The 23,299-nt window shown below is 44.2% G+C and overlaps 1 protein-coding gene across 2 annotated transcripts in view; it reads left to right on the top strand.

The window, feature by feature from the left end:
- Positions 1-23,299, top strand: part of JAZF1 (JAZF zinc finger 1) — a 338,572-nt gene that overhangs the window by 274,006 nt on the left and 41,267 nt on the right. For both annotated transcript variants that reach the window (NM_001315730.1, XM_013985762.2), the window contains 1 exon segment: positions 12,718-12,914. In NM_001315730.1, coding sequence (NP_001302659.1) covers positions 12,718-12,914 — 197 coding nt within the window.

Below are 23,299 nucleotides of genomic sequence, written 5' to 3' on the forward strand. Positions count from 1 at the left end.
CCAATTTCTGCTGTATAGCAGTGACCCAGTCATGTGTGTGTGTGCACACACATTGTTTTTCTCATATTATCTTCCATCATGTTCTATCCTAAGAGATTGGATATAGTTCCCTGTGCTATACAGTAGGACTTGATTGCTCATCCATTCTAAATGTAATAGTTTGCGTCTACTAACCCCAAACTCCCAATCCTTCCTACTCCCTCCCCTCCCCCTTGACAACCACTAGTCTGTTCTCTATGTCTTTGAGTCTCTTTCTGTTTTGTAGATAGGTTCATTTGTGCCATATTTTAGATTCCACGTATAAGTGACATCGTATGGTATCTGTCTTTCTCTTTCTGATTTATTTCACTTAATATAAGAATCTAGTTGCATCCATGCTGCTGCTGCGTTATTTCATTCTTTTTTATGGCTGAGTAGTATTCCATTGTATATATGTACCACATCTTAATCCACTCCTCTATCAATGGACATTTAGGTTGTTTCCATGTCTTGGCTCTTGTGAATGTAATTCCTGGGTGAGAGTCAGGAGCATCAGGCTGACAGCCGTGGAAAGGCTCTGAGTGGCCTCCTAGAGGATGTGCAGGGTTATGTGAGTGAAGCACTTTTCATCTGAGAGATCTTGACCTTAACCCCATGAGGGATGATTAGGGTCACCCCTGTTTTATAAATAAAGATCCCAGATGAGAGATAGTGAATGATTTGCCCCAGCTTGAATACCTAAGTCGGATTAGGACTTTGCCTCCAGAAGCCAGACTTGCAAACCACCAGGCTGTGTTCACAGCTATTAATGATACTGGGACTAAAATTCCAGAGACTGTAAATCCATTTTTTTTTTTAAGTTTTTACTTCTCCCAGCTTATGGGGAGAGTGATGCATCAACCTCAAATAACTCATTTAATTTACTTCCAGAGAAGGCAAAACAAGGAAACTCAAAAGCTATCTGCAGTTTTGTACCACAAAGCTTCATAAAATGCAGCTTCTTTGTTTTGTTCCTTGGTTTTTACACGGGTGTCAATTTAGCAATGAAAACCATGTGTAAGAAATCGCCGTGGTCATTTCTAATTCGATGGAAGCAGAAGAGGCGTGGAAAGGAGACAGTTGCCAGGAGAGGGAGATTCCAGTTGGCCCTCACGCCAAAGATTTGTGGGCATCGTTTTCAGAAGTGGTTTTTATTCTTGGCACTGGTGATGAAAGAGACCATGGTTTACTCTCTTCAGGCTAAAGTAAATCAAAATTAATTGCTGCACTGATAATTTATGCTGACCTGTGGCTTTAAGTCGTGATTGCTGGAACCTGAACCAGAGCTTTCGGTTAAGGTAGATTAACTGTATTATTCCTTCGTTGTGAGAAAATACCCCCCATTTATGGGGAATATACAAAGTAATGGTATTGAGCGATGGGATTTTGCTCCTTATTGCAGTTATTCAGCTTTGGTGCATGAATTCCATTTGAGTGCTAAAATTCCAGGAAAGAGATTATTGGTTTAAAAAAAAAAAAACCTTCTCCTAAGTACTATTCACAGACAGCCACTAGTCGTTGAATGATGCCGTTCATGGGGGTGTTTGCGCTGGTCTGCAGTCTCCAAGTTGCCTGGGGTGTGCGGGGGCCCAGGAGCAGGGGCGTCCAGCACCCTCTCCCCCTCTGTGTGTCCTTTGTCCCAGCTCTTGGAAGGGAGAAGCTCCGGGATTCAAGTGCTGTGTATTTGGCTTCTTTCAGTTTGCCCAGTATATTGCAAATGATTCCTCCTTAATTTATGAGTTCCATTTTAGTCAACATTCCTTGAAAGTGAATTTTTAGCCATGGCCATGATAGAAAATTAAGTTGGATATTTTTAATAACTTGCATCTAGAGAACAATTATAAACCACAAATTATAAACTGTATATTACAAGATACCTATGACATGCTTACAAAATAATGATAAAATTAAATTGCATATTATAGCATCTCTGCATCTCAAAAAAATTTAAGTAAAGTTCTTCCTCTGTTCTATTATCATAATCTCAGAAAAAAGGACGGTTTTTCTCATGAAGGGATTATTTTATTCCAAGATTATGTCCTTCCCAGATTTTATGCTAAAATGGCTTTTCTTTGTATGCGAGGCTGGCAGGGGTAGAGGCTAGAGGGATCAGGCGTAACCGCTTCTGGTAGTAAAAATGGGCAACCCAATGTTAGTTATTAAATAAGTATTTTTTAAAGATTTTGAATATCCAACGTATACTGGAGCTGCCTTTAAAAAAAGAAAAGAGGGAGTTCCCTGGTGGCCTAGCAGTTAAGAATTTGATGTCATCACTGCTGTGGCTTGGTGTCAGTCCCTGGCCCAGGAGTTTCTGCATGCCAAGGGCCTGGCCAGAGAGAAAGAAAGGAGAGGGGGGAGGGAGGGAGGGAGGAGGAGGAGGGAGAGAGAGAAAGAGGGAGGAAGGAAGGAAGATAGAAAAAGAAAGAGAGAGAAGGAAGGAAGGAAAGAAAAGAAAAGGAAAGAGAAAGAAAGAAAGAAAAACAATTGTCAAGAGCAGATGAGATGAAGATCGCCTCCTTGCTTGTCTTTTTTTCTTGTTTCCTCTTTTTTCCTCTCCTCGTCCCCCAAAAGAAAGTGAACATGTAAATTAGCCACAGGGTCTGATGTGCGATTGGCTTGCCCTGGTGTTCATTTATTTCATGCAAATGAGGCAGGAACTATTCCTCAAAGTCCAGGAGCTGTATCCTCCTGTATGTGTCAGATATAAACTTAGTAAAGAAAGGGGGGGGGGATATCTCACTTGAGACAATAAATCTCTCAGTTTTGATTTGGTCCCCAAGAAAAAATTTGACTCTTTAGCTGAATACTTCACAAATTACGCCCACAACCCATGTGGATATCAGATGAAAATCACACACACGCACATGCACACAAACCCTTCCAAGTTAAGTGCCAAAACTTATCAGCTGGTGTAGGTTTTTTCCTGGTGCTGCTTTTAGTTTTATTGTTTTGCATTAAAATTTTAATAGCAGCATATTAAAAGAGGCTCTGAGTTTTGGTGACGCTGCAAAAAATTTTATGAAGCTTCAAAATCTACCCCGTAGGCCTCAGACCGAGAAGGCAAAAATAGCTCTGGGATGAGAAGTGAAACATTACTAGAAACGTTCTGAAATTAATGTTATTTGGGACTCCAGTTTTCTTTTGTCAACTGAAAAAAAGAAGACCACTTATGAAGTTCCCTGATCACCAGAAAAGGCCCTTCTCTTCATGGAGGGGGGCAGACAAGCCATCCCTCTACTTAGTGCCAGCAGGTCATGTTTTACTGGCCAGCTGTTTTAACCAAACACCCCTCAACCCTCCCGCATGGCTTTACATTGCTAAAATGAGAGGAGCCACCTCACAAATTTATTAGCAGATGTGTGTCCTGAAAGGCTTCGTTACCCTGAGACCTAGAACAGCCAGAGCCCCTAACGTGTGGACCACACATGATCGCAGCTGAAAGGTACCCACTTTTCTCCTGGCCTCTATTCAGATGTCTCACTGATTGTTCTGCTTCCTCCCTGGCTTCTGTCCTTCCTTGTCCTGGATGGCGCATTGTAGTAGTTGGAGAACAGGAAAATCCCTAAGGTACCCTCCCCTGGAAAGATCCGTTGTTGTCCTTGTCAGGTCAGGGATGCCATTGTCTGGAGTGATGAGTACTTGGAATCATGGTCCAGCTGCCAGCTCCCAGCAGCTTTCCTCAAAGGCTTTCTTGGTTTCACAAACTTGTTTTCACTGAAAAATGGCCACGCCCAAAGGACCATTGCAAAGGCGGAACAAAGCTTTTGAACTTCCAGTGAAGTAGTTGGATGTGGTGCTTTGTACAGAGGTCTGGTTATGGACCATGTCGGAGCCTTGTGCAGCTTTATCAATCTCCCAACTTTATGAATCTCTCTGTGCATCTTCCTAACTGCATAGGAAGATGTTTTTCCATCAAGTAGCTGTGTCTCCTGTTGCCTGTCCTGCTGGAAAGACCTTCTACAATTGGGTTCTTCTCCAGAAATCAAGGCGGAAAAATAAAGAAGAGGAGGTGTGAATTTACAGCCCCCACCCCACCCCCAGCATGTGGTCCTTAAGGAGAAGAACCTTCTCTTTGTATTCTCTTCTGTACTATAAATACCTTTTTCAGATTTACCTGTGATTGAAGCTGTATTTAATCAATCAGTGCATGCAGAATTGGGCTCTTTGCTTTCAGAGTCCACAGAACTCATGATGGCCGTACTTATCAGAATTATCAGTAGTTCAGCTCAGATGTACCAAATGGCCGACGTTAAGTGTCAAAGATGCAAGATTTGTAAGTTACCATTTCTGGAACAAGAGCTTTTCACATCCATATGACATTCGTCCAACAGCAAGTGCCAGGCCTTGTTTCAGGTGCTTCACTTGCATTAATTCACTTAATCTTCACAACTCTGTATGATAGGACTTAGTACTTTCACCACTTACAGGTAAGAAAACTGAGGCACAGAGAAGTTAGGTAACATGTCAAGGGTCACATAGCTGCATAACATAGAGGAGAAAGTAGCATCTAAACGGTCTACCTCCAAAGCCCACCTCTTAACTGCTACACTGATCTTTTCTTTTGTCTTTTTAGGGCCATACCCGCAGCACATGGAGGTTCCCAGGCTTGGGGTGGAATCGGAGATGTCGCCGCTGGCCTACACTGCAGCTGCAGCAACGCTAGATCCGAGCCTTATCTGTGACCTACACCATAGCTCACAGCAATGCCAGATCCTTAACCCACTTAGCGAGGCCAGGGATCGAACCCAAGTGCTTATGGATGCTAGTCAGATTCATTTCTGTTAAGCCACGACAGGAACTGGAATATTTCCAACCCCAGGCCATGACCTGTTAGTAAGTCAAGAATTAGTGTGATAGTCATGACCAGGATATTTTGTTAAAATGAAATAGAAAAATAGCAGAGTTGAAGTTCCCATTGTGGCTCAGTGGTTAACGAATCCGACTAGGAACCACGAGGTTGCAGGTTCGATCCCTGGCCTTGCTCAGTGGGTTGAGGATCCGGCGTTGCCATGAGCTGTGGTGTAGGTCGCAGACGTGGCTCGGATCCCGCGTTGCTGTGGCTCTGGCGTAGGCCAGAGGCTACAGCTCCGATTCGACCCCTAGCCTGGGAACCTCCATATGCCGTGGGAGTGGCCCAAGAAATGGCAAAAAAGACCAAAAAAAGAAAAGAAAAGAAAAATATCAGAGTATATATCACATGCAGTAAGGAATGGTTCATGAAATTTTTGTTTCAGATGTTTACATAAAAGTCCTTTATCTTTGCATACAGATATGTTTCATGTTTCACAATTCATAGGTTTTCTAATTTCAGAAAGACAGTATGGTGCAAATACTGCCTATTACGGAACTCTCCCTCCAGAGTCTGGGGCAGCCACCTATAATCAAACACATTTATGTTTGTATAGTGAAGCGTATGAATACTCACACTAAACACCAAAAAATAAGGTGTCTAAACAGCCCTTAAGCTGCTCACATCAGGGTTGGTCTCCCCATGAGTTTTGCTGTCAAACAAAACAGTTTCCAATCTCCAGAGCCCTGGAGATTTCAGAATTACAGATGGTGGACCAAATCATACGCATGTATGTACAGGCCTTCTTGTCATGGACTGAGGTCAAAAAAAGTTTGGGGAACACTGCCTGATGCTAGTGCTGCAATCATTGACTGTTGAGGTGGGAGGGAATCTGGGGTGATACAGTCCTTCTACCCGTAAAACCCAGACTCCTCAATTTTAACAAGTAGGAAAACCAGGGCCGGAACAGGGAGAGCAGTGGGGCTTCCGGAGGCCACCCGATCCTCCATCCCAGAACAAGCCTCCTGACACACGGCTCAGGCCTCCGGACCACACGCCCTCTCCAGAGTCTTGTAACAACAACCAAACCACGCCATGTATCTCAGAGTCTGGATCCTTTTCAAGTTTTTCTGAGACTCAAGTTTCAAGCGGTCACTGCCATCACTGGGTTCTCTAGAGCTGGTGGAAGCCAAGTGGTTCTGCCCCAGCAGGACACTTGGGCTCAGGTGTTTGGCCAGGAGTGAGGCGCACTGGGGGCTCTGCCCAGGCTCCAGCCAACTCAGTGAATTTCCTGAGTTTGTGGTTGAAACTGGTCTCCATGGACCAGCAATTTGACATTTTCCCCCTGCGGTGTTATGTTCATGTTTCCACGTTTAACATGTCAGACTGAATGAACATTGTGGTCTAAGGATTTAAAAGATTTATAATGGAGGCTTGAAAATTTACTTAAGGAATATGTACTTCCCCAAGCAATAACAAATATTACTACAAATGACCATATTAAATTAAAGGAACTTGGGCATTTCTGATTTGTAGGAAAGTTAAAATTAATCTTACAGCAGTTTCAGTTTCAAAATGAAAACAGGACTTTGCCTGACCACAGATTTCCAGGCTGTTAGTCAACAGTGAATGAACCCTCAGGGGACTTTTTTTTTTCCTTTAAGAAATATCCAGTTCTCTCTCTATGAGTAGAAAAGCAATAGTAGAAGGAAAATACCCTGAAAAGTCAACCGTAGTCGTATCTGCAAATTTCATAGGTTCTGGCAAAAAATTTTACATAAGCTGAATAAGTACATGGATTGTCATTTTATTCTTATTTAAAGTGTGCTTATAAACAGGTGCACTCAATGTGTATTACAGAATTTTTTTAAAATGTTTTTAAGGACAAGTCACAAACCCATAAAAGTTTTTCTGTGATTATTCTTTAACAACAGGTATTATAATTTTCAAAAAGAAAAGGAGCCTTTCTTATCCATGCTTCATCTTTTCCTCAGTTAGCTCCTTTAGTGGGTAAGCAAGGATCCTGGTTCAAATGCTTTATGGTTTTTTTTGTTTTTGGTTTGGTTTTTTTTGGTTTTTTGGTTTTTTTGCTTTTTAGGGTGGCACCTGCAACATATGGAAGTTCCCAGGCTAGAAGTCTACTCAGAGCTACAGCTGCCAGCCTATACCACAGCCACAGCAACGAAGGATCCGAGCTGTGTCTGCGAGTTACACTACAGCTCATGGCAACGCTGGATCCTTAAGCCACTGAGTAAGGCCAGGGATCAAACCTACATCCTCATGGATACTAGTCAGATCCATTTCCACTGCACCACAACAGGAACTCCTCAAATGCTCTTTTCCACATTAAAAATAATAATAACTACAGGTGTACTGGGTAAATGTTTAATAGCTTATTCTGGGGAGTTGGGGGGGGGGACTTGATTTGTAATATTTGCCAGTCTCTATGGTATAAATACTCCCGTCTGGGCCAGTTCCAAGCTACCAACATTACATTGCTGAACAGAGTTGGGAAGAAAGGTGCACTAGCATATGGCCTCATAGACTAATTCTACCAAACAGATATGACATTATTAATGTAAATAACATCAATACCATAGATAATAGTAAAAGGGAGTTAAATAATGAAGGACGAATAAACTGAGTATTATTACCTTTGCTTTTAATATACTTGTTTTAGTTTTAAGTTCACATATTTTCATTTTTAAAAATGGGCATGTTTAATAACTGGCTTACAAAATCCCAAAAAATGTAAGGATCAGCTCTCACAAGCCAGTACGAGCCCGCACTAGCACACTACTGCTGCAGGATTAGAAGAGGACCCACTGCAAAGCAGAAAGAATTTGGGGAGGCAGGTACAGCCAACCTTCCCACATCACAGCTCAGTGAGACCCCACCCAGTGAAATGTGGAAGATGCTGAGAGGAGGAAGCCCCCTGTTCTTCCATCTGCCCCACTTCCAGCATGTAACCCCCCAGAAGGGTCCCTTCTGCATTTCCCCAGGCCTTCTGCTCCAGCTCCTTCACCCCTTTCAACTTGGAAAACCATGACTCTAGAGCAAAAACAGGAAAGCTCAAGATTCTTGGATGTGCCCGTGGCACCCTGGCAGAGCAGGAGCGTTTGATTTGGTCCCAAGTCTTGGCTTCCAGTTGCCAGCTCAGCCAGCAGCCTGCAGAATGACCTTGAACCGGTCCCTTCACCTCATTTCTAGTTACTGTGAAAAATGATGGGGTTGGGCTAGGTGACCTGTCTTACCCTGGTTCCTTCCTGCTCTAAAACCCATGTGGGCTACAGTTGCTGAGGGCTTCAGAAAAGATCACCAGTCATATCAAAACCCATTGAGAAAAAGTCATCAGGCCACAGAGTGGTGTGATTCCCAAGCCTGAACTCCTTCTCTTCTGGGAATACAGGGGGCAACATTTCTAATCCCGACGATGAAAAGATCCGGGCTGTGTTCCTTGCAGTACGTGTCGAAGTGCACCTGCCCTTAGAGGGGAAAGTGCTCAGAGCCAGCTTACTCATGGCCAGTGCCGGGCTGCAGTCACAGCCCTCACTTGCTTTGCCTCATCAGGTTCTTCATAAATGTGTCTCCCCAGATGATTCTTTGCCATTGGGAATCTGCCCATCATTTGACAAAAGCCTGTGCTGATGGAACATTGCTTGAAAACTAGGGTTTAAATCAGTCTCCAAAAAAAGGTAAAGGCATGACCAATAAGTGAAAGAGGAACAGTGCAACACTGCCAGGAGAAACTGGTGAATTGTAGCCAGCCCTCCCGAGGGCTGCCTGTGTGTGTGTGTGTGTGTGTGTGTGTGTGTCGTCTCTGGAAATCAATTCTGCAGCTGTGTGTCTTGGTATGGCAAGGTTGCCATGATTTATAGGTATAGCTACAAGTTCATAACCACCAATCCAAGGGAGAAAGAAGGAGGGGAGAAGGAGAGGAGGGTTGGCAGAAGTGTTTTATGAGTTTCATGTTTAATGCTTTTAACATGGTGCCTCATTCTCGCTTCTAGAAAGCACTTAGCAGATGCAAGCCAAAAATAGATGGCTGTCCATAGCTGGCCAAACCCAGGTGAGGGATGTGTGTGTGCACCTTCTTATGGTTGTTTGTACTTTTTGTCTCCAAGCTGTAGGGGAGTATTTATTTTACAATATAAAGCATGGGCTCTTGATACTTTTTAACCAATGAGAAAAACCCCTGCCACTGCGGAGCGCCATTCTGCTTCTTTCTCCCTCTCTCTCCCTCTCTCTCTCTCCCTCTCCCTCTGTTTGTCTCTCTGTCTCTGTCTCGCTGTCTCCCTCCCTCCCTCTTTCATTGGTAAGTTTCTTTCTGCCTCTCCGTATGCACTCCCTGGGCTGAGTCCCAGTCAGCTGTTCCACAACCCATCTGCCATACCCAGGACATGGACCAGAGGCTTGCAGAGCCCTGCACATACGGTGCATCCTCAGGAAGCTTGGAGTAAGGTAGATGGAGTAGACAGATATGGCCGCATTTATGAGGCTTTCTATAGTAATAACGGCCACTTCCTACATGACCTGCCCTGCTACCTTGTATGGTCCCCTGAAGTCAGCACTGTTATTAGCCTGTCCCCCAGCAGCTGATCTTCCTCGGCCATGAACATTGAGGCTCTCGGGATGACCAGGGGCCCCAGTGGGCACTGGGTCTTTTCAGAGGAATAAAGGGCAGAGCCACAGCCTGCCAGCAGGGTCTTCTGCCAAGTCCTTGTTGGTACCCATGGCGGTCTGTCCAGATGCAGATGGAAGATGCCCCTCGGGCAGAGGGGGAGCTGTCCTGGAATTGAAGCTTTTCTAACACTCCCTGGGCACAGTCCCCAGTTCCCTGCAAGGCCATGTTCAGGGGCAAGGTCACCATGCTCAGGGAGCCCAAAGCTGTGGCTTCCAATCAGGGGAGATGCTTTCTAGTTCCTCCCAGTCCAGCTGCCACTTATCTCTCGGGGGGGGGTGGCATTCTTATCAAATCCTCCCAGTAGCCTTTGACGTACCATCTTTGCAGGTTACCAGAGTTAACCAGTGATCAAAATCTCTTGCAGAAGGGGAAGACAGGTGTGGTAACTCTTTATAACCTACAATTATAGTCCCATTTGACAGAGAATAAAGCTGAGGTTTAGAGAGGGGCTTGCCTCAAATCACACGAACCCTGATCTGCCTGACTCCAAGTCCCCATGCTCTTAATTCAGATGCAAGATGTAAATTTATCATTGTGCTCCATAGCATATCTGTGTTTATTTTACTATTTTATTTATTTATTTTTTTTTTTTTGTCTTTTTGCTATTTCTTTGGGCCGCTCCCGCGGCATATGGAGGTTCCCAGGCTAGGGGTCTAATCGGAGCTGTAGCCACTGGCCTACGCCAGAGCCACAGCAACGCAGGATCCGAGCCGCGTCTGCAACCTACACCACAGCTCATGGCAACGCCGGATCGTTAACCCACTGAGCAAGGGCAGGGACCGAACCCGCAACCTCATGGTTCCTAGTCGGATTCGTTAACCACTGCACCACGACGGGAACTCCTATTTTACTATTTTAAAAAAAACTAACTTAGGAGTTCCCATCATGGCTCAGCGGTTGGCGAATCCGACTAGGAACCATGAGGTTTTGGGTTCGATCCCTGGCCTTGTTCAGTGGGTTGAGGATCCGGCATTGCCATGAGCTGTGGTGTAGGTCGAAGACGTGGCTCGGATCCTGCATTGCTGTGGCTCTGGTGTAGGCCGATGGCTACAGCTCCAATTCAACCCCTAGCCTGGGAACCTCCATATGCTGCAGGAGCGGCCCCAGAAAATGGCAAAAAGACCAAAAAAAAAAAAAACTAACTTGAATGACCTACAATGAGAATACTTGATCTTCCTGGAAGAAGCAATACATTTAGCCATGGCTTTTCCCACTCCCTGGCACACTGCAAACCCAGTGGGAGAAGCTCAGGACTATGCCAATTAGTAGTTATACTTAGGATAATAAAAGAAAGTGCTAGTTCCTTGCTTTTCTCTACAGTCCATATTTTGAGTAAAGGTTTATAAGGGGGCGGGGAGCAGTTGTAAGAGCAGTGGAACCAACTCTACATCTGAAAATAAATGGGTATCTGGCCACCAGGTGCAAACAATTCTGTGTTGCATTGTCATGTCCTTTCTTCTTTTTAAATCATCACCTTCGTGTAGCACAAAACTTAAGGGCTCAAGGCAAAGTATGGTGTAGCACAAAACTATTATAGTTTAGCTCAACATATAAAATCCAGTTTATGTATCTAGATTGTATTGCAAAAGCCCTTCAAGAAGTGTACCATTCATGTTCCAAGTGTTAAAGCAGACATTTTAAGACACTGTAACACTATTATGATACTGTTTCACTGGGTGTTTGATCAACTCTAAGCTTTTACCAGGCATGAGAACTAACATGAAGCAGAGCTTCCAAAACTTCATCATGTAAAGACAACCAATAGGAAGGAGATTTGTAGGCAGAATGTGAAACAGGTCAGTTGAAATACCGTGTTGAAGGGCAATGGAATTCGTTTATGATGAATTGTATTAAAATAGTTAAAACACAGTTGATGAGAAGGCGGGGGACAGTGAGGACAGGGTTCTGTTCTGGTCCTTTGTTTAGGCCGTGGGCACAGGTGTATTTTGTTTGTTTTTTTGTTTTTTGTTTTGTTTTGTTTTTTTGTCTTTTTGCCTTTTCTAGGGCCGCTCCCTCGGCATATGGAGGTTCCCAGGCTAGGGGTCCAATTGGACCTGTAGCCACCAGCCCACACCACAGCCACAGCAACACAGGATCCGAGCCGCATCTTCGACCTACACCACAACTCACGGCAATGCTGGATCCTCAACCCGCTGAGCAAGGCCAGGGATGGAACCCACAACCTCATGGTTCCTAGTTGGATTCGTTAACCACTGCGCCACGATGGGAACTCCCAGGTATATGTTTTAATACCTAAACATTTTCATATACGCCATTCACTACGCTTTCCATCACTGCAATTTTCAAAAATGCAGTTTGACGTTTGGTGGAAGATACCATTTCATAGATTGTTTTGAATCTGTTATTATTTGAATGTATGAAATGCTAGATCATATAGTGAGAAAAGAACGTTTGAGTATTACCAACATAAGCGTTGAAAGAATAACTGACATTTCCGCAGGTAAACTTTTGAGAAAAGTCACCTTACCCTCTATGAGCAGTAAGATCATAACACAAACAGCCCTCCCTCCCTCGGCGATCTTCCTCCTCGTACTTCCCGCCTCCCTCTTCTTGAATCTGCCTGGGCAGATCTGTTCCGTCGTTCCGTACATGTTTATTGAGACGTGCCTGGCAGGGTGGCAATAATGATGACAGGGACTCGAGTCCTTTCTTTGCAGCTAGTGGCTGGTGAGACAAGACCGTCAACCAGCCAAGAAAGTATTAGAAACCAAACAACAATATGAGACTCCAGAGTAAGACTGAAAAAGAATCAGAGTTTTCATGGAGCCCTATGTGTCCAGTGGTGCAAACAATAAATGCTGCCACCCTACAGATGTGGGATGTCCTCTCCAGGTGGGAGAGGTTGGGGAACGTTGAGAGCAGGTGCACTCTCAGAGGACTGAGAGGCCCCTCCGGGAGAGGCGGTCTTATAGCTAAAGGCACCGTAGTGAGTACAGAGTCTAAGCGTGTCTGTTTCCTGGTCGGGGGGTTTGCCCAGGGGAGAAAAGGCCATGACTTTGAGGAACCTTCAGACAACGAGCTAGAAGATAATTTCCTCCTGGCGGAAAAGGGAAGCTGTTGTGAGTGTTTGAAATGGGGGCAGACTGGTGAACAAGCCCCTCTCCCAGCGTGGAGCATCCGTCAACCTCGAGTGAAGTGTCATCATTCCCCGGGCTCTGTGATGGTCCTGGTTCCTTATAGAGGGTCCCTTCCATTGTCGCTGCAGATTCATGACAGACGCTGCCCGCCGGGAGCAGGAGTCCCTGAAGAAGAAGATTCAGCCGAAGCTGTCGCTGACCTTGTCCAGCTCTGTGTCTCGCGGAAATGTGTCCACTCCGCCACGTCACAGCAGCGGAAGCCTTACTCCCCCCGTGACCCCGCCCATCACCCCCTCCTCTTCATTCCGCAGCAGCACCCCAACAGGTGAGTGGCTTAGCCCTTGCAGGGGTAGGGGGGGTGGAGGGAGGGGTGTTGGGGGCCGAGGACGCATCACGATTCAGACTCACCTCTTCTTCGACCCTTTTGCTGGGCTCCATAGAGTTTGCTGATTCATTCGTCTCTTTATTATTGAAGAAACATTGACAAATTATCATTTATAATATGTATATGATAGCGGTTGTATAGGGATGTTTCCAAGCCTCATACCATTTGTTGTGTGTGAAGTGATGCGGTGTCTTGGATTTGCATCAGTCAGGTGGGGGGGGGGTAGATCAAACCAGATGGATTATGTGTGGACTGTTGCCATGAGTTGTTATTGTTGAAGCCAGGGCATGAGTACATAGGGGTTCATCATCCATTGTCCCTATTTTTGCTTATTTTTAAATTTTTCCATTGATAGAATGATTAATTTTTTTTAAAATCACGCATAGAGTGCCTCGCGTGTGCCAGGGCCTGAGCTCCAGCAGTGGCTTGAAGGACCGAGGCCTGGTGGAAGACGCTGGCCTTCTAGGGGGCCAACCAGAACATTCTTTCTTGTCTTCCTCTCCCAAATGGAAGCAACTGAAAATAAAACAGGACTCAGAGGTGAAGATTACAATCTTTATTACTGCACAAGGCTAAACTGCAGGAAAAAGCTATGATCTGTAACTGGCTCCGTAGTCTGTCTTCCCTGAATTGAACTCATTTCCCGAACGTTCCTTCTAAGCTTGTCCGAGGGGGAGCAGCCCAGAGTGTTCCTGGGCCCTGAGCTGAGCCTGCCCAGAACCTTCTTCATCTAGTCCCCTGCTCCGTGCGCAGCAGTGATAAGACACGGGAGAAGGAGCCTGGAAAGGTCTCTCTTTTTCCCATCTGAGAACAGGGAACATACTTTCCTTCTCCCCTGCAGGAGTACAGACAGGCATTCATCAAATCAGTACACCAATAAATATAACATTGTAACCGTGGGAGTGCTGTAGGCAAGAACCAGTGATGAGAGGGCATCTAGAGAGCCGTTTGATGCAGACAGGAAAGGCTTCTCTGAAAAATAAATAGGAGTGGGAATTCCCGTCATGGCTCAGTGGTATCGAATCCGACTAGGATCCATGAGGATGCAGGGTGGATCCTTGAGGATGCCAGGTCGATCCCTGACCTCACTCAGTGGATGAAGTATCCAGCGTGTCCATGAGCTGTGGTGTAGGTCGCAGATGGGGCGCGGATCCCCTGTTGTCTGCGGCGTAGGCCGGCAGCTGTAGCTCCGATTCGACCCCTAGCCTGGGAACTTGCATTTGCCATGGGTGTGGTCCTAAAAAGCAAAAAATAAATAAATAGGAGTGGAGCAGGAAAAGGGGGAAAGAAGGAGCATTTTGCAAAGGTTCCGTTGGGACTGGAGGTCAGCCAGGTGGAGGGTGTCTGTTAGGTGAGGCCTGAGCAGCTCTGCAGGGACCAGGGCACTGCGGGTCCTTGTAAAGATTCTGCTTCATCCTAAGAACAAAAAGAAGCCTCTTAGAATCACACCCTCCACTCAGTAGCATTGCCCCTGGACCGTGGATGATGTTTATTTTCTCTCACAGTTTATGTGTTTCTCTTTTATCTGTCTCCCATTAAGAGAAGTAACTGTAGTCGTACTTTTTCGTTGTGTTTGAGAGCATGACTTTCACAGAATAATATTTTGGGGAAGGGGTTCCCTAATAAGTCTGGGGGTTAGACAAGGGTGCACTGGTTTCCTCAGTGCTGGGGTTTAATATACATCACTGTTCTCTAAGGGGAGCATTTAGAAAGTTTTCCAAACTCAGTTGCTCTGACTAGGGGCATCTCAGGGGGCTCATGGTTGACAGGCATGTCAGGGTTGGGCTTTTTGAAGACAGGATGGATGTAGGAGGCAGACAGACCAGAGTTCCTACCTGAACTTCGCCCTTTACAATCACTAATAATACCTGTTCTTTAGGGGTTTTGTGTGCAAGTTAAATGCGATAGCATATATGCAGTAAACATTCAATACATGTTTGTCTCTGTGGTCCAGGAACAGAATCAGAGGTGACTCTCGCAGATACATTGGTTCATTTGTGTTGGTCATTGGTCCATTTCCTAAGATAGACCACCATGGTTCTCTTATGTTTTATTCTGTGAAGATTTACTTTGCAGGATCTTTTATGTAACATTTACTGTGTAAATCTAAGGAATGCCGTGACGGTGTAGTATAATTATTCAATCCTCTTTTCTGGGTATTTCTATGAATATTTATTCATATATAGTGTGAATTATGAAGCCAGTTTTATACCTGGGTGTGTTTTATACCCGATTTAATTTGGGCTGACTCATGGGCAGCACCAGATAACCAGAACCGCCCCAATTAGTAATGGGAGTTTTAGAACCCCATGAAAATAAAGACAGTTTAAAAGTGAGAGTTTATTATTTTTCATGTAAGAATTTTTGGAAGAAATGGAATCATTTCCTTTCCTTCAGACATAAAGAAATCTTTCTGACACCTTGTCTATTTTAGCAATTTCCCACTAAGAGAATTAATTTATGTCGTGGTAAAGATGTATCATTTTCAGTCTGTCAAGGTCATTGGTAAGTTATTTGCTGCTTGAAGAACATTCCATGTAAACATCAAAAATTAGCAGGGGAAATGGTTTCTTAAACCCCTACCCTGCACGATTTTGATTGTGTACATTTTTCAATGTTTGAAATGTTATTTTACCTGTAGTTAGAGAGATCAGCTTATTTTGCCTGACTAATGTGGTTTCAGTCACTTTCATTGCCAGGTTATAAATAATATTCCGTGTTTCTACCTCCTAAATTCACTCTTCCAGCTTTCACATTAAAGATGTGTTCCTGGTCCAGAAGTAAGAGTCGTCTTGCAGAAAATTGCATTTGTAAAGTTTTCTTTAAAAGATACTGTCTTGACCAGACAGAATTCGTTCTCAATTTCATCCTAGCATTTCAAGTACTTCTTAGGGATTCTTGGAACCAAGATTTATATTGCAATTTCTAAACCCTAAGGGAATCTTCTTTTCTCAACTTTTTCATTTCCTATCCTTATTTGTTTTGGGTTTTTTTTTTTTTTTTAGTGTATTTTTTTAAATATTCACTTAAGGAAAGCTTAGAATGGTTTACATTGTGGGCCAACAATCTTTTTTATAAAGGACCAGATAGGAAATACTGCAGGCTGTGCAGCCAGGGGACCTCTGTTTTAGCTTCTCAACTCTGCCAACTAGAGCAAGAAAGCAACTACAGAGCTGCATAAACAAATGGACATAGTGTGTTCCATTAAAACTAAAAGTTTTTCGATGGGGGATAATGTGAAAAAAAGAATGTATATAAATGTTTAACTGGGTCACTTTGCTGTACAGCAGAAACTGACAGAACATTGTAAATCAGCTATAATTTAAACTTTTTAATTAAAAGAAAAACTAAAAGTTTTTGTAAAACCTTGTTCCTTATTTACAGATTTGGTCCACAGACCATAGTTTGCCAACCACTGATTTTTTTCTTTTTTTTTTTTTTTTTTCCTTTTCTAGGGCTGCACCTGCGGCATAAGGAGGTTCCCAGGCTAGGGGTCAAATCAGAGCTATAGCTGCCGGCCACAGCCACAGCCACAGCAATGCCAGATCTGAGCCGCATCTGCGACCTATACCACAGTTCACGGCGATGCCAGACCTTAACCCACTGAGCAAGGCCAGGAATTGAATCTGCAACCTCATGGTTCCTCATTGGATTTGTTTCTGCTGCGCCACGACAGGAAACCAACCACTGATTTAAATCATAAAGATACAGAATTTAAAGATAAACGTGATTAAATTCCCTGAAAATAAAGTGTTAGAACAATTCATAATCATTCTCCTTTAAAAAGAATAATATTGGAGTTCCCATCGTGGCTCAGTGGTTAACGAATCCGACTAGGAACCATGAGGTTGCGGGTTCGATCCCTGGCCTTGCTCAGTGGGTTAAGGATCCAGCGTTGCTGTGAGCTGTGGTGTAGGTTGCAGACATGGCTCAGATCCCTCGTTGCTGTGGCTCTGGCGTAGGCCGGCAGCTCCAGCTCCAATTAGACCCCTAGCCTGGGAACCTCCATATGCTGCAGGAAGCGGCCCTAGAAATGGCAAAAAGACAAAAAAAAAAAGAATAATATATAGAGTATAATTGCTAAGAAGAAAAGGCACATTACATTTTTTTATTATATATGCTTACTGTAAGCTTTATATGTGATTAATTAATCCTAACACCAGCCCCACTGAGACATTATTAATTCCTACATACAGATTAAAGAGATAGAGGCTTAATAAGGTTAACTTACACAAAGCCCCATGTCTGACACTTCCAAAAATGTAGTCTTCCCAGTGTACTCAAACTTTCTTTCCACATTAATTATTATTACATTAACACCTTTAAAAAATTTCTCATTAATTCTCCTGTGGCACAGTGGGTTAAGGATCTGGCATTGTCACTGCTGTGGCGCAGGTTTGACCCCTAGCCCGGGGACCTCCATGTGCCGCAGGTGCAGCCAAATACAAACACATTCTCATTAGACCTTAAGCCATTTAGCTGCCCCAGTTACTGACTTGACACTTCCAAACCGAAAATATAAAAATATGTTAAGATACTGGAACTGTGGCTCACCTTCCTGCCAAATAACTCCCCCTGTTACCCCCTCCAACATTTCAGAGAGTGGGTCAGGACTGAAAAACATCATCAGTTTAGTCAAAGTTTTCTTTAAGGATGGGTTGGAGCTGAGCTGAGGCAGCCAGTTGGTAAATGTGCAAGCTTGCAAACCAGTTCGTAAAAGCTCCACTTGAAACTGGCCATGGTAGGTGTTCTTACACCAGTGCAGCTGGCAGATGCTCCCTGTAGGACTTCTCTCCTCCCCACGTTGCTGTTCTACCACTATGTTTTCCTTCCGGTATTTATAAAACTAATCTTAGTCTGTAGTTCAAGGGATCGTGGCCCCAATCCTGGATTGCTTTGCAGCCATTCGCAACAGTGTCATGACAGGGAGAGGCTTCCACATTAGGTTATTCAATGAAAAAAAAATCGCATTACAAAACTCTATGTGCAGTATGATCCCAATTGTATTTTTCACGGCCTAAAATTTAACTGTGGTTATCTTAATATGATGGGAAGATGGGTGTTATTTTCTCCTTTCTCTCTCTTTTTTTTTTTTTTTCCTGTTTTCTAAAAATTATCCTGTATTATTTTTGTAGCTAAGACAACTCTTCGGGACTTACAAGCTAAAGATATATACAGAATTACTGACCTCCTCTTCCTCCAAAAAAGGAGATTAATGCATTTCTTTCTTTCAAATTAATTTAAGTGACATTGGGGATGGGGGGGAAGCATGAGGTCATTGTAGGAAAGGCCTAGCTTAGCTCTGCATCCACTGCTAGCAAGCAGGTTGTTTTGGTTAAGCCTGTGGCTTAGTTAAGAAAGGAATTTTTCTTCTTTCTTTTTTCATCCCCATGTTTGCCCCCTGGATCTCTTAAAACAGTGGCTCTCAATTAGGCTGAAGATTGAGGTCTCCTAAGGAAGCTGTAAACCTACCTTGGCCTGGGCTCTACTCCAGAGACCCTGATCAAGTCGGTGGTTTGGGCATTAGGAGTTTTTCAAAGCTTTCTCTAGGTAATTCTGACCTACAGCCAGAGCTGGGAAACCACTGTTTTTAAATGTGACCGATCTTGTTGTCGTAGCTGTGTGTTTTCTTGCCTGGGTTAACCTACTTCCACCTTGCGTGGAGAACGGTTACTGTCTACTTGCTAAGGCTCCAGAGATGAGTCCAATGAGACTGAACAGATGCTTGCTTATGTCTTAATGGAGAAGCCATGGAAAGAGTTGGCTGGATTTCTGGTTATAATAGCACTGCAGAGTCTCTCCTGGAAAATATTTGCATGTATATTTTGGCCCGCTCTGGGGAAAAATTTCAAGTATTAAACCAGAGAAAGGTACCAAAGGAAATTAAACCATTTCTTTTGTTTGTTTTCTTGTTTAGGCAGCCTGTAATGACCATAAAGTCAGACTGTATCTATGCCTGCATAATTTAAGTGTCTTCATTGTGTTATTTCATTTCATATTCCAATCTCTCCTATTATTTGGCCTTATAGGAGGACTTGAACATTCCTTTAGTGCCTTGGCAATAAGTTGCTCCGATGATAGCATTTTGAAGTCCTCGGGAGTTAGTTAATAATAAACAGCAAATCGTTTTTAAAAGTAAGGTATTAATTTTTCCCCTCGGGGTGGAAATTACTCTGCCGTTACAGACATACAAAACTGAGGTCGTTCTATAGGAACTGATAGCATTTTGCTTGACATTTAGAGGCTTTGTCCAAATGGAGCTGAGGTTAAACTCTTCCCCATCCATTTCTTTTTAGAAAGCGAAATAAACATGCTTACTAAAGGCAAAAAATCAGAGAGGGAAAAAGGATAATTAAAGTAAGATCTAAATTAGCATGACTTCACCTACTCACCCAAAAGAGAAGAATGAAACAGAAGGAAAAACCCCAGCGAGATCAACCCCATCTTATTTAATGGTGGAAAATGAGAAAAGCTAAATATTTTAGACCGAATGAAGGTGTTTTTTTTTTTTTTTAATTTTGTTGAAGTAGAGTTGATTTACAAGGTCCTGTTAATTTCTGCTGTGCAGCAAGGGGATAGTTATACATCCGCACGTATCCATTCCCATATAGGTTGTATCAGAATATTGAGTAGAGCTCCCTGTGCGCTACAGCAGGTCGCCACTGACCATCCATCCATGTGCAATAGTGTACATATGCTAATTTCAAACCTCCAGTCCATCCCTCCCCCACGTCCCCTTTGGTTACCAGAAGCTTGTTTTTAAAGTCTGTGAGTCTGTTTTGTGTTGTAAATAAGCTTATTTGTGGAGCTCCCGTCATGGCTCGGTGGTTAAAGAATCCGACTAGGAACCATGAGGTTGCAGGTTCGATCCCTGGCCTTGCTCAGTGGGTTAAGGATCCAGCGTTGCCGTGAGCTGTGGAGTAGGTTGCAGATGTGGCTCGGATCCCGCGTTGCTGTGGCTGTGGCCTGTGCCGGTGGCTCCAGCTCCGATTCGACCCCTAGCCTGGGAATCTCCATGTGCTGCGGGAACGGACCAAAAAAATGCCAAAAAGACCAAAAAAAAAAATAATAATAAGCTTATTTGTATCATATTTTTAAGATTCCACATATAAGTGATATCACATGATATTTGTCTTTCTCTGACTTACTTCACTTGGTGTGATAATCTGTAGGTCCATCCTCATTGCTGCAAATTAGCCTGACCGAATTTTGTGACCTATTTATACATAGGCCGTGGTTTGGTATTTCTAATGGATTCTGCCCTAAAGAGTTGAATATCTGGATGATGCCAAAAAAACATTCTTCCCTGAAGTCCTCCCATTGAGCAAATGGCCTTGATCTGCATTTCCCTTTTCACGTGACTGTACGTACTGTCTTAAGTTGGAGAATGACTTCATGTTTCTGGATTTTCTGGCTCACATTATATTCAGGGTCACGAACACACCCTTTCCTGGCCTGTGATTTGTTTGCTTATTTGCTTACCTACTGCTTTGTTCTCATCGCTGCCCTTTCATCTTCTTCATTGATTGACTTGTGTAACCTTTACCCTGCTTCCTGAGTATCATGGTCCAGTCTTGTAGCTAATTTTACTTCCTTCCCCACCATCCTCTGTGCCTACTTGTTTTTAATCTCCTCTTACCACCCAAAGTGTTGTTTAGGGTAAGGGTGGCAACAACAAAACAGTGTTTCAGTTCTTTTTCCTCAACTCATCAGAGACCTTCCCCAACAAAACATTTTCTTGACTTGAAGAAAACGATCAAATCAGTGGTGATCCGTAATAATAATATCTTTATAGCACTTTATAGTACACAAGAGCATTCCCACCTACCATGTATTAACCCCACTTTAGAAAGAAAAGAAATAGCGGCTCCTTTGAATGATAAAAATGTGCCCTTGTTCCGTGGTTCCCAAGTGAGTCACCAGTTTCCCACAGCGTGAGGATTGGGTACCTTCTCATTTCACATAGTTTCTAGAGCAACTGCTGTGTTATGGTCACTGTTCCAGGTCCTGGGAATACAAAAGAGCAAAAGGCATAGCCCTTATGGGTTAGAACTTACATCTCTTAGTACATGCAAGTTATGCATGTGTAGGAAAGACACTTAATGAACATGACATAGAAACAGATGGACTGAATTACTGGCATGGACGATTAGTTAAGCAAGATGGCCATACACACAGAGTCCTTCTTTCTGTACTGTTTTAGGTCAGTTATAAGCACTGCATGTCTTAGAAATTGTAAGGCAAAAGTAAATTTCAAAGGAGGTGGAATAAGGTGAGATCAGTGGGAAAGTGACTTGGGGCAAATGAGTTTAGAGCATGATCGTTATGGAGTGTCAGCCTAGGGAATTCGTAAACAGACCTAGGTATGTTACCCGAAGGTGTTGCTTAACCTAGAGCTTTCTGGGTCACCTTCTGAAACCCTGGGAACATAGAGGTAAAGTGATGAGAGCTTTTGGCATCAGGGATCTGGATTCAAACCTTGGTTCTACTGCTGGAGAGATGGATGGCCTTAAGCCCTTGCAAGCCTCATTTCCTCAAGTATACGTTGGTGGCAGGGCCTTCCTCCCCATCAAGATTAACAAGTTAAAAATAGGGGAGTTCCCACTATGGCTCAGCAAGTAACGAATCCAACTAGTATCCATGAGGACGTGAGTTTGATCCCTGGCCTCACTCAGTGGGTTAAAAGATCTGGCATTGCCATGAGCTGTGGTGTAGGTTGCAGATGCAGCTCGGATCTGGCATTGCTGTGACTGTGGCGTAGGCCAGAGGCTACAGCTCTGATTTGACCCCTAGGCTGGGAACTTCCATATGCTGCAGGTGCGGCACCACCCCCCCCCCCGCCAAAAAAAAAACCAGGATTAAGATGGAAACAACTCCTGTGTTAACACTCTCTCCTTAAATCTCTAGTTCAGAAAAGATATTAGGCAGTTCCCTGGTGGCTCAGCGGGTTGAGGATTCAATGTTGTCACTGCTGTGGCACAGGTTCGATTCCTGGCCCTGGAACTTCCACATGCTGTGAGTGTGCACCCCCCAAAAAAAGAAAGGACATTAGCTGGGAGAGCCCTGCTCTGCATCAGGACACTCATTGTGTTCAGGAACCTCCAGGGTTACTGGTGGAAATGGTCAAGTTGTCAGGGCTTCTTGATGTGGCTTTTATAGCACGTTGAAAACAAGGAAAACAGGAGTTCCCGTCGTGGCGCAGTGGTTGGCGAATCCGACTAGGAACCATGAGGTTGCGGGTTCGGTCCCTGCCCTTGCTCAGTGGGTTAACGATCCGGCGTTGCCGTGAGCTGTGGTGTAGGTTGCAGATGCGGCTTGGATCCCGCGTTGCTGTGGCTCTGGCGTAGGCCGGTGGCTCCAGCTCCGATTCGACCCCTAGCCTGGGAGCCTCCATATGCCGCAGGAGCGGCCCAAGAAATAGCAACAACAACAACAAAAGACAAAAGACAAAAAAAGAAAACAAGGAAAACAGTTTTTGCTCTTAACTGAATCCTGCCCTTTTGGACAGCTGTATTGCACCAGCCCCGGCCAGGACTGCTTATGCATGTTTATTTCAGGTCCACACTAACCTCAGAGAGGGCTGGTTCCAGGAGTGTGCATTGCAGGTGGTGTTTGCTACTGATCTGCTCTGAGCATGGGCACATCTTCTAGCAGAAGGGATGGGGGACCCATAGCAGAGAACAAAAATGACACTTTTTGTTATCAGAAGTACAGGAGCATTTCAGATAGCCATTTTATAACCAAGCATGGTGGAAGCAAAGAGTTAGCAGGTTTATAAATTTTTATAGCTTGTCTTATAATTTTAGTAAAGGTAGCAATAATAACCCTTTTAATTGTGGAAATTCAGAGCACAGAGAAAATGGGACATTGGATGTTTCTGACAGATGCACATAGCCATCAGCAAGCTCTGTCCCCTCGAATTGGAGGCGCCCACGCAGGCCCAAGCACCGTCATGGGCAAGGGGGCACCCCTTAGTCCCACCCTCTCTGTCCCATGTCCCACTAGTGTCTCACTGGGGTGATAGCTCAAAGTCTCAGAGCTACGTAAAGGGCATCTGAAGGGCTTCAGGACCAGATGAGTTTGACCACAGCGTGTGGGAGATTCCCTGCCCTCTTTCCTGTGAAGGGCAGGAAACATCCTCAAAGCTGCTCTGAGCAGAGAGGGCATCAGATGTCACTGTTCCCCATCCCCAGACCAGGAGAGCAAGATCCACAGAGGTCACATAGATTCTCCAGAGCTTCAAAACCAAAGTGATACTGGCTGAGCAGTTCCACTCTCAGTATGTACCCAAGTGGGGTGGATCCGAGTGTCCACGAAAGACCAGG

Source organism: Sus scrofa, chromosome 18 (genome assembly GCF_000003025.6).
Source record: "Sus scrofa isolate TJ Tabasco breed Duroc chromosome 18, Sscrofa11.1, whole genome shotgun sequence".
Classification (NCBI taxonomy): domain Eukaryota; kingdom Metazoa; phylum Chordata; class Mammalia; order Artiodactyla; family Suidae; genus Sus; species Sus scrofa.